Raw genomic sequence first — 11829 nt, 5'->3', positions numbered from 1 at the left:
TGGCGCAGGGATCTCGCCTTGGCCTCGGCTGTGTGCTGGGCCTTTTCCACCCCCCAGCACCCCCGCCGAGCTCGGTGGTAACCAGTCTCCCGAGGAAAGTGGACCTGCCTCCCACACGCACCCACGATGTCCAGAGAATTTATTGAGGTCCTGAAGGGGAATGTGAAATGTTAGCCCCGCCTGGAGCTGTCCACGGCACAGAAAATCAGCTACTAAAACGGTGAAATAAAAGGAGGCTATGTCTGCGTCAACAGTGTTTTTAAAAATATACCATAAAACAAAGACTATTCCTGCCACCTCTGGGAGAGACCTGCCATCACCATGTCCCCAACCTGCACCCACTTCCTCATGCCATTTTATTAACATGACGTGTGTGCATCCCCCAAAACAGTGGCTCCCAAACGGGCAGCTCGGAGACCCCGAGTCGCCAGCCGACAAGAGCTGGATCTGAGTCTTTCCACTGAGGCTCTTGGCACTCGGAGTGCCGGCCAGGGAGGCGCGGCTAAGGGCCAATTCCAGAAAACACCACTAATCACACCCTTTCCTGCCGCGGACAAATCCATAATTGTTACAACACTTGGCATCACGTTTTTGTTTATTTGGGTAAATTACGTGGAACTGGAGCTTTCTGTACCCTGCCCAGAGCTCACCACCGCTTGTTATCTCGTTCTGGGGCTTGTTGGCTTCTTGATCTACACAAACATGCAGACAGTGTGTGGGTTTCTGACGCGCGTTATAATGTGTAGTAGCTAATGGAACATAAACAAAGACCACTCTCCACAAAACAGTTTGTATTTCTCAGCCAGCACAAAGACTCGGGAGTGATCCTTTTCCTCTGACAATGTATTCGGTACAAAGGACATAACAAGCATTATAGCTACAAAAACAATTCCATGTAAATAATCCCCATCCCACCCCCTGCCTCACCCACTTAGCAAATCCCCACTGCCAGACCCTGAGTGTCCCCTCCTGCCGCTTGGTCAGGTCCGCAGCCCCAGACCACAGGATCGTCTTCACCTGGTTGAAGCAGACAGGAGTTCACTTACTGATGACACAAATCAGCACGGAATTCCTGGGGTCGCTGAGGAAGCCGGCTGTAAGATGACCTCGTAACCACCGCACAGAACGGAGCCTCCCACGGATTCTGCCATCCCCTGTGGGTCCACGTTTGAACCCGAGGGTGGTCCTAGAACCCCCAGGAGCAACGGCTCCAGCTCCAGGTTTCCGTCGCCTCTGGCCCTTTTCTGCCCCAGCAGAAGGGGTCTCATGGCCTGCCTCTGTCTCGTGAACTCGGTTCTTATCAGTTTTGTGTCAGGGCATCTGAGCTGGGGTGGCCCTGTGACACAGTTCTCTAGCTGGAGGGGAGTCTGGGAAAGTTGCTTTTGGTTTCCCAGCCCCTGCACTGCGCTGATTTATAGCGCTCGTTACACAAGCCTGTGGCGCCCTGATTGACTTTCCACATTAAGCCATAACTGAGTCAAGGATTAAAATCTGTCTATCTCTAAAACCCCGATGCCTTCCCCAGTGCCCTTCATGTAATAACAATTTTTTAAATGGAGAATAAATAAATGAGTGTAGTTGAATCACAATATGGCTGTGGGCACAGGGCTAAGGGAAGGAGTTTCCAAATATGTGATAAGGAACACAGAGTTAGAGACGTGCTTTCTATACCGCTGTAATTAGCTGGTTATTATTAATAGGAAAGGAGCAAAGGAGAGGCCAGACATTATAGGCATGTTCCTTGTAAAACACTAGGGGAAGGGGACTAGACAAAGGGAAGACAGACATGCCCAGTGAAGTTAGGATGACACCGGAAGATACTTGCTGTCAATTACACCTGGGGACTGGGAGGGGTGGCCAGAATGGGCGTGGCCACCGCAAGCCCGCAGAAATCTGAGGGTACATAATCCCCTAAACAAAGTCTGGTCTCTTGTACTCTTGGTCCTTCTTGGCAGGATTGGCTCATGGCTCACGCTTGGCTTCCTGGCATCACCCTCACGGCCCACGGCCATGTGACCCCCACACAATGTGACCCCCACACACAATGGACTAAGGGACTGCAACTAGCCAGATGCTGAACTGGACCCGGCTCGAACATGGGAAGAAAACCCCTGACACGGGCTTGGCTTCTGGCTCCACTGAAGCCCCACCTTCACATCGTCCAGGACCAAGGGGAGTGAGACTTCAGAGACCCAGGGTGTGACCCCACAGAAATAAAACTTCCTACCCTATCTCATCCTCCCGGGGGACTCCAGAAAGGCTTATTCCAGTGGTGCCCCAAGAACCCCACTTCCACCGATATCACTTTCATAAAAACAGATGGGAGAGTCTTTGAAATCAGTAATTGTGTTTCCTCTCAGGAAAGGGGGGGCACAGACCACACAAATACATCGAGCGGGGCGCACAGTGGTTCATTCCCACCTTCTTCCCCGAACAACCCTGGGCCACCGACAGCCGAGCATCACAGTCCTTCTAGAACCTAAAGAACAAGACTTTAAAAGTCAGGTGGGATGTAAGAGTTGGGTCCTATCAGGAATGAACTGATGAATTTCTAGGCAAACTATCCTCAGGGGATTCACCGAGTCCTTTCTCGAAATGACTTCAGATTTCCCAACTAACCTTTGTGAATTTTAAGCAGAGGAACAAAATAAAGCAGTTAAAGGATCAAATGAGACAATGTGTGAGAAGGGAAATACAAGGCATTATCCTGATTAGATTTGTTTCTTGATATATCACAGTATCTTCCCTTTGATAGCAAGTAATTTTAAAAGAACTAAATTATAGTTTTGCACCATGCTATTTTATGAGGCTTAAGAGAAAAGAAATGAGAAAATAGCTGTGTATCCCAGTAAGGCTATAACTCAATATTTCTTTCCCTGAGAAATAATTTTACAAGCCTCCAAATGGAAAGAAAGTGTTTTTAATATTTCTTAAATATTGTACTTAATTTTAGCAAGATGCCCCACTTTAAATTGCAAGCTTAGAAAAATCTAGAGTCTATTTAATATCATCACCAGCTGTCCAACTCAGTATTTTGATTCTTAATAAGAAAACTCGTGCAATGTTATTACTAAATCTGAAACTTAAGTGCAATCAATTTTTAGAAAATACATTTTACCTAAATGGACACGATGAGAAATAACACATATCGCTACAGAGAGTCATTAAAAGATGAGAGTTAGTCATTTAAAAATTTCCCCAAAGAAAATAGGTCCAAGGGACTTTCTAGACAGTTAATAAACAGATAATTCTGCTCCGGTACAAACCTATACCAAAGTGAGACAAGGATAATAGAAGAAATAAAAAACTCGTCACACTCACAGTACCAAAGAGTAGAAATCCTACACACAGCATCAGAAAACCAAATCCAGTCAATAGCCCATGAAAGGTGATCAGTCAGGACTACCTGAGAATTGCAGTGAGGCTCAACTTCAGAAAACTGGTGGGTGTTTTCACCACATTCGCAGAATTAAGGAGAGAAGTCATAAAAATCGCTGTAGACACAAATCAACACTCAGTGAATGTGACATTTTATTAATGACAAAACTCTTAGCGTCTAGTAAGAGAAGAGAATGTCTTCGACTCCATAAGCATGTATCTAACAAAAGCGAACGGCGAACCTCACACTCAGTGACAACACAGGGTTATTTTCTAAAATTCAAAAAGAAGTACGAGAAGCACTTCAACACTCTTCTCCTCGGGATGACCACAGAGGGCCTGGCCAGCAACAAATGCCAAGAAAAAGAAATAAAAGGTATTAGAAGTGGGAAAAATAAACTAAATTGTTATTATTTATACAGACATGTGTCTTCATAGAAAATGTATGTAGACATTAAATGATTGCCAGTCAGGGAACTGAAGAACAGAAATAGGATGCGAGATTTAAAGTAATACATAGATAATGAAGCAAGAGAAGGGTGAGGTATCACAGATGGGGTGTGATTCATTCAACCACCTGGGACTCGAAAATATACAGATAAGCTCTTAGAATAAATTAAAGAACTCAGCGATGCAACTGATATAAAAAAATCGACTTCATTTCCATATACCAATAGCAAAGAGACAGGCTGTGATTTACAAAGAAATGCTGTTTAGAATAGTAATAGAAGTATATATTTTAAAACATATACAAGAAATGTATGAGAAAATTATACATATTTATTGAACAACACTAAAGAAAGCCAAAACAGTGAAAAGAGATGCCATGTTTATTGATAGGTAACTCAGTATTATAAAAAAAAAAAAAAAAAGTTGCCCGGCCAGTGTGGCTCAGTGGACTAAGCATCCATCCTCTCATAAACTGAGAGGTCACCCAGCCCGATTCCCAGTCAGGGCACAGGACGGGTTGTGGCCAAATCCCCAGAGCAGGACATGGTCGAAGCGGCCAGTCAATGTTCTCTCTCATCGATGTTTCTATCTCTCTCTCCCTCTCCCTCCCTCTCTCTCTAAAATCAATAAAAAGAAAAAAAAATATTTAAAAAGTTTTTAAGTTAATTCTTCCTAAATTGATATAAATTAAATAATATTTCAATCAAAATTGCACAGGGGTTTTTCACGGAATGTAGTAAATTGATCACAAAATTTATATTGTGATACAAAATGTCCGGACTCGAGACACTCAAAGTTTAAATTAAGAGTGGCAACAATTTAGTCTCTCCAATACCAAGACCCATTTTAAAGTTACAGTAATTAAGACTGCATAGGCTTGTGTTGGGACTGCAGAGACCAGCCACTAGAACAGAAAGTCTAGGCCGAGGGGAGGGGACAGTGAGCGATGACGCTAGTACAGAGACCAGGATGCACCTGTGCGTCCAATCCCCCGTCACTGTGTCCACGCACCTGGTGCACCAGACGTGCAGTGTTCAGCAAATAGTTCTTGATTCCGTGAACCTGTTACCAGAATGCTCTTCAACTGAAAAGCGAATCTTCTGCTCAATGAAACCTGCTGTCCCAGAACACACGAATGTATAGGGTTTAAAGCAAAGTTTTAGAAGACCCTGGTTTTAAAGACCTCATTCCAGGCTGGGGTGCACTGGTGAGTTCTGTTCTGAGACACCCTCCGATGAAGGATGGGGAGTAACAACCGGGTGTTGAGTCCTCACCAAGCAAACAATTTGAAGGCACTTGTCAAGGAGGAAAAACGGCGGCGGAGTGAACGGAGCTACACAGACCGTCTCCCAGAACCAAACTGGAATTACAACTATAACACAGACAAATCGACGGGAAAAAGCAACAGAAAAGCAGCTTGCGAGGACCATACAACGAGGGACACCGACTCCATCCCGGTAGCTTGCGAAGGCGCGAGACGGGGCTGGGAGCCCACGGTCGGCAGCTCGGCAGCGGCCTCAGCTGGGAGCAGCGCCCTCGGGTCACACTCCCAGGCGGCCCCACAGCGCACCCCCGGGACAGAGGCTGAAACAGCCACAGCCACTCACCTTGGGCTCCAGCAGAGGGAGGGCGGACTGGACTGGAGCTGTGTCGGGACACTCGGGGTTTGGAGGGCGCTCAGAGCTTTGGCTGAGTGCAGCCACTCAGGACGGTGGCCACATTGCTCCTTCCCAGGGCTCTGGGGAGAGGCAGCAGCCCCTCCCTCGGAGATCCAACCCCACCCTGTGGGCCATTGAAGTGCTAATTGAGGCTCACTAACAACCAGCATCTGCCCCACCCTCGGGAAATCCCCTTGTGCTGAGCACCTGAGGGAGCTTTTCAATCAACTGACAACCCAAAACTCATCAAGTAACCTAGACTGCTAGCCTCCAGGCAAAAAGCTAGAGGATAACAGTACCTTTCCTGGGCTGGCAACTTTAACCAGGAAAGTAAGACTTGACAGTGGTGTTCAACGTGGGTACCCCTCGCTCATCTAAACCCAGGAGAGGGAGCCACAAACAGCAGAACACCAACACCCACAGGGAGAACTTGACAGGCTCCAAAGCCCACAGTGATAGCCAAAATGGTGAAACACAGAAACAGAAGCCAAATGAAAGAGCAAGACACCTCCACCGAAGATGAGATCAATGCGGAGCAATTAGGCATGTGAAGTCACTTGTCATATTAAAATATGTAGCCCAACAGACTTGAAAAACATGGTAGAATACAAAACAGCTCTGAGTTCTCAGAACAGTCAGGGGGTATAGATTAGAATTTAAAAACAAAAAACAAAAAACCTTCATTTTTCTTTCTAAGCCTGATTCGCCGTCCAATCCTTTACACCCACACCCATTCCCTTAGGTTTAAAGTGCCACCAAATGCATAAGGTTGTTGTGCGCGCATGCGTTTTGATGTTGGGTAAAGTATAAGGAGGTGTGCACATCTGTATCCATACGTAGAAATATCTGCACACACATTTCCTTTTCCAGTCTACCCTGTGCCAGGGTCCGCCGGCTGCCCTGTAACATCGCAACCTGGCTAGGGGGCACCCCACCACCCTCACACCGCCCCCCGGCCAGGCTCCGTGCTCTTACCAACCCCGCCAAGTCCCTCGGTGACCCTATGCCCCTGCGTGACGTATGGGCAGGTCTTAGAGAGCTATGTCCAGGAGTGGTTTCTGTATGTTCATGTGACGGGGGTGGGGTGGGGGTGGGGGTGGGGGAGGGGTGGGGTGGGGTGGGAGGGCAATTTGCCTTCCAGATGCCTGCACCAGGCTCCCCTGCACCATCCGCGCGAGAGGATCCCTGCATCCCCACATCACCGTCCACGCTCCGCAACCCCCAGCCGTATTTTTCAGCAGCTTTCTCGAAGCCCGAAAGACGTACAATAACGTGCATATGTGAGGTGTACCACCTCAGGTTTCACGCTGCTGCACACATCAGACTTGGACTCGCTCAGAAGTGCTCTCGTGGCCTTGGAGGCTCTGCCTTCTAGTCCAGTGATTTCTGCTCTGGTCCATATGTTTTCCTTCTTGTCACCTGGGGTTTCATTTCCCCGTTATACATAATGTCCTAAGTCAGAAGCTGAGTTTTTACATGGAGAACTTTTTTCTCTGCTATAAGCATTCAGGACATTAAATTTCAGCCAAAGCACCCTTCACACGGCCCGCAGATGGAGATATTCTGGCTTTCCACTAAAAAGGTGTGATTTAATTAGCAAGTATTTGGGGCTTTTCCAGACACCATGACTGATTGCTCATTTAACTCCATTGTGGTCAGAGAACATCCTCTGTAGGACTTGAATCTTTTTAAATTTAGGGTTACACAGTGTGGCTGAGTGATGATCCATCTTAATAAATGTCCACACGCTCTGAAAAAGAACATTTCCTACCACGGAGAGCGAGTCTGCACATGTCCGCTGAGGTCGGGCCGGCTGACGGAATGGCGTAAGTGATTCATCTCCACGCTGCTTCTCCGTCTGTTTGTCCCGTCAGTTGTTGAAAGACAGACACTGGCCTTTGCAGTTCTGCTTTGACAGTAACACAGCAAGTCTAGCTTTCTCAACATCGCCGCAGGCCTGTTGTGCCTGCCTCGCCCCTTGCCCCGAGTCTGTGTCCGGCAGGCTTCTTGGAGGCAGCATACAGCTGGGTCTTACTTTTTTTCCACCCGACAATCTCCACCTTTATTTGGGGTGTTCAGACCACTTCCACTTCCAGTGGTTATCAATACGATTGTATGTAGATCTGTCATCTTCCAGTGGGCGTTCTACTCGTCCGATCTATTCTTTTGTGTGTGTGTGTGTGTGGTATGTGCCCCAAGTGGGAACCGAATCTGGGACTCTCTAGTCTCCTGGCTGACGCTCAACCACTGAGTCAAACTGGCCAGGGCGTCCCATCCATTCTTTGGTTCATTTTGCCTCTTTTTCTGCCATCTTTTGGATAAATCGAGCATTTCTTTATGGGCTATTTTATCCTTTGGCTGCTGCTGCTGTTGCTGGCTGATAAGCCGTAACCTTGTGGTTACTCCAGTGGCTGCTGTAGGGCTTACATCTTCGATTTACCAGGTCTGCCTGTGAGGGGCGCTGTCCCACTGCACGCGTGCCGTGAGAACCTGGGCGTAATCCACCTCCACTCCGTTCTTGGGATTCTGGTGTGCTGTCAAATATTTTCCTTCTCCGTGTATTACGAACCCCAAAGTCCACTGCATCATCTTTTAAAGAGATTTAAATAAAGATATTTAAAGAAAAGCATTTTTCTGTTTCCCCACAAGGTTACCATTTCCAGCGCCCTTCGTTTATTCCCGTGGCTCTCAATTTCCACCTGCTTCCATTTTCCTTCTGCCTCAAAGACTTTTCTTTAAAAAACATTTCATTTGCAGCTTTCCTGCTGATAAATTCTTCCAGTTTTTGTATGTCTGAAAAGGTCATGACTTAGTTCTTGTTTTAAAAGATATTTTCGTCGGCATCTAAATCTAGATTGGCAATATTTCCTTTTAGTCTGTCAAGACATTTCTCCACTTCTAGCTTGTGCTGATTCTGAGGAGAAACCTGCCAGCAACTTCTCGTTTCTCCGTATAGAAGGAGTCTTCTTTCTCTGGATGCTTTTTAAGATTTTCTCTTTATCTCTGCTTTTAAGCAGTTCGATTCTGATGAGTCTGGCTGAGAGCTGAGCATCTTGGATCTCAACTCGGGCTCCCACCCGGGGCAACTTCCCCCACCCAGTGACCTGGAAACTACCTCCAGCTATAAACATAGGAAATACTGGGGCTCACCCCTCATCCCCTGTCTCTCAGGCAACACTGTCCTTTGTTTTGAGGTGTCTTGAAACAAATATATGGAAAATATATAATGGAAAATACCGTCTCATATAGTTTGTCCCAACTTTTAGCTGTGTCAGGCAAGATGCTGAAAAAGCATTTGACAAAATCCAGAACCCATTTCTGATAAAAACGCTCAGCAATGTGGGAATAGAGGGATCATATCTCGACATAACAAAGGCTATATATGAAAAGCCAACTGCCAACATCACACTAAATGGGCAAAAACTAAAAGCATTTTCCTTAAGAACAGGAATAAGACAGGGATGCCCACTCTTATTTAACATAATACTGGAAGTCTTAGCCACAGCAATCAGACATGAGGAAAAAATCAAAGGGACCCAAATTGGAAAGGAGAATGTGAAATGGTCATTATTCATAGATGACATAATATTGTAACATAGAAAACCCTAAAGACTCCATCGAAAATCTACTAGATTTAATAAATGAATTTGGCAAAGTAGCAGGATGCAAAATTAACATCCAGAAATCGATGGCATTCTTTTATACCAATAAGAAACACTCAGAAAGGGAAACTTAAAAAAAAAAAAAAGTTCCAATTACCATTGCAACAACAAAACAAACAAAAATACCTAGGAATAAACTTAACCAAGGAGCTAAAAGACCTGTACTCAGAAGCCTGCAGGACATTTAACAAAGAAACAGAGGAAGATATCAAAAAGTAAAAATATATACCATATTCATGGAAAATCAACATCATTAAAATGTTCATACTATCCGAAGCAATCTACAGATTCAATGAAATCCCTATTAAAGTACCAATGGCATATTCCACAGATCTAGAACAAATACTCCAAAAGTTTATATGGAACCATAAAAGACCTCAAATAGCCAGAGCAACCTTGAAAAAGAAAAACAAAAGAGAGCGAGACAGAGAAAGCGGCTTCGGCGGCGGCCGAGGGGGACAAAGGGCGGGCGAATCGCGGGGAGGGGGCGGGGCGCGGCCCAGCCAGGCCCGGGGGCTCCGCATGCTGCAGCTGCCCCCGGGCGCCCCCCGCCGCCCTCGCCGCGAAGCCGTGCGGAGTCGAGCCCACCAGCTAACCGAGCCAACGACCCGCAGCTACCCGGCGGGCGTCCCGGAGGCGGCGGCGGCGCAGGGAGGGGCCGGACACGCGCACGTGGACCCGGCGGCCGCCGTGGCGGACAGCGGCCCGGCGGGGGGCGCGGCGTTGGCGGCCCCGACCCCTGGGCCCGGAGGTGGTGGCCCAGGGCCCCGCGTCTACTTTCAGAGCCCCCCTGGTGCTGCAGGCGAGGGCCCGGGCAGCGCGGACGACGAGGGCCCGGTGAGGCGCCAAGGGAAGGTCACGGTCAAGTACGACCGCAAGGAGTTACGGAAGCGCCTCAACCTGGAGGAGTGGATCCTGGAGCAGCTCACTCGCCTCTACGACTGCCAGGAAGAGGAGATCCCAGAGCTGGAGATTGATGTGGACGAACTCCTGGACATGGAGAGTGATGATACCCGGGCTGCCAGGGTCAAGGAACTGCTGGTTGACTGTTACAAACCCACTGAGGCCTTCATCTCTGGCCTGCTGGACAAGATCCGGGGCATGCAGAAGCTGAGCACACCCCAGAAGAAGTAAGGGTCCTCAACCCAGGTGAACGGTGGCTCCCACAGGACAATCACTGCCCCCTGACCTCGTAGCAACAGCAATACCAAGGGGCCCTGCAGCCAGGCCTGGTGCCATGAGCAGGGCTCCCCTTGCCCCTTGCTTAGGGGCCCCTTCCCTACCCCCTATTTTCCATTTTTGGGGTTTTTTTATTATTATTAAACTGACGGGACTTTAAAAAAAAAGAAAAGAAAAAGAAAAACAAAGTGGGAGGGATCACAATACCAGATATCAGGTTATACTACAAAGCCATTATAAACAAAACATCCTTGTACTGGCACAAGAACAGGCATATAGATCAATGGAACAGACAGAGAACCCAAATATCAACCCAAGACAGTATGCACAATTAATATTCAACAAAGGAGGCAAGAGCATACAATGAAGAAAAGACAGTCTCTTCAATAAATGGTGCTGGGAAAATTGGACAGGGACATGCAAAGAAAATGAAACTAGACCACCAAGGTACACCATACAGAAGGATAAACTCAAAATGGATAAAAGAATGTAATCCATGAAACCACAAAAATCCTAGAAGAAAATGTAGGCAGAAAAATCTCAGACATCATACATAGTGAAATTTTCACTGATACATCACCTAGAGGAAGAGAAACAAGGGGAAAAATTAATAAGTGGGGCTACATCAAACTAAAAAACCAGCATCAAAATGAAAAGGGCTCCCACTCTCTGGGAGAACATATTTGCCAATGATACATCGGATAAGGGTTTAATAACCAAAACATACAGAGTACTCATACAATTCAACAAAAGGAAGACAAACAATCTAATTTAAAAATGGGTCAAGAATCTGAATAGACACTTCTCCCAACAGGACATACTAATGGCTGGGAGACATATGAAAAAATGCTTGACATCTCTAATCACCAGAGAGATGCAAATTAAAATGACTATGAGGTATCACCTCACACCTGTCAGAATGGCTGCCATCAACATATCATCAAACAACAAGTGTTGGCGAGGGTGTGGAGAAAAGGGGACTCTAGTACACTGCTGGTGGGAATGCAGACTGGTGCAGCCACTATGGAAATCAATATGGAGTTTCCTCAAAAAATTAAAAATGAAACTGCCATTTGACCCATTTGATCCCACTTCTTGGAATATATCCTAAGAAGCCTGAAACCCCAATCAGGAAGAATATATGCACCCCTATGTTCATAGCAGCACTATTTACAATAGCTAAGATCTGGAAACAGCCCAAATGTCCATCAGTAGACGAATGGATAAAAAAGCTGTGGTACATATACACAATGGAGTACTATGCAGCTGTAAGAAAGAAAGATCTCTTACCCTTTGAGATGACATGGAGGTACCTGGAGAGTATTATGCTAAGCAAAATAAGTCAGTCAGAGAAAGACAAATACCACATGATCTCACTTATTTATGGGAAATAATGAACAAAATAAGCTGAAGAACAAAATAGATCCAGAGTCACTGAAGTAGGGAACAGACTGACAAACCTCAGAGGGATGGGAGGTGGGAGGGATGGAAAGAGATAAACC

The 11829-nt window shown here is 46.5% G+C and overlaps 1 protein-coding gene across 1 annotated transcript; it reads left to right on the top strand.

Moving 5' to 3' along the window:
- Positions 1-9670: 9670 nt before the first annotated feature.
- LOC118643999 (protein phosphatase 1 regulatory subunit 14B-like) lies at positions 9671-10329 on the top strand. The gene has a single exon (XM_036282289.1). It carries the CDS (start codon positions 9671-9673, stop codon positions 10280-10282), a length of 612 nt encoding a protein of 203 aa, XP_036138182.1. The 3' UTR covers positions 10283-10329.
- Positions 10330-11829: the final 1500 nt, after the last annotated feature.

Source organism: Molossus molossus, unplaced genomic scaffold (genome assembly GCF_014108415.1).
Source record: "Molossus molossus isolate mMolMol1 unplaced genomic scaffold, mMolMol1.p scaffold_m16_p_4, whole genome shotgun sequence".
Classification (NCBI taxonomy): domain Eukaryota; kingdom Metazoa; phylum Chordata; class Mammalia; order Chiroptera; family Molossidae; genus Molossus; species Molossus molossus.
Note: the sequence above shows the minus strand (reverse complement) of the source record. Positions and strands in the feature narration are given on the sequence as shown.

Bases quoted from the DNA above. Each gene is read 5' to 3' on its own strand.
- LOC118643999 (XM_036282289.1), top strand. From the start codon at position 9,671: ATGCTGCAGCTGCCCCCGGGCGCCCCCCGCCGCCCTCGCCGCGAAGCC.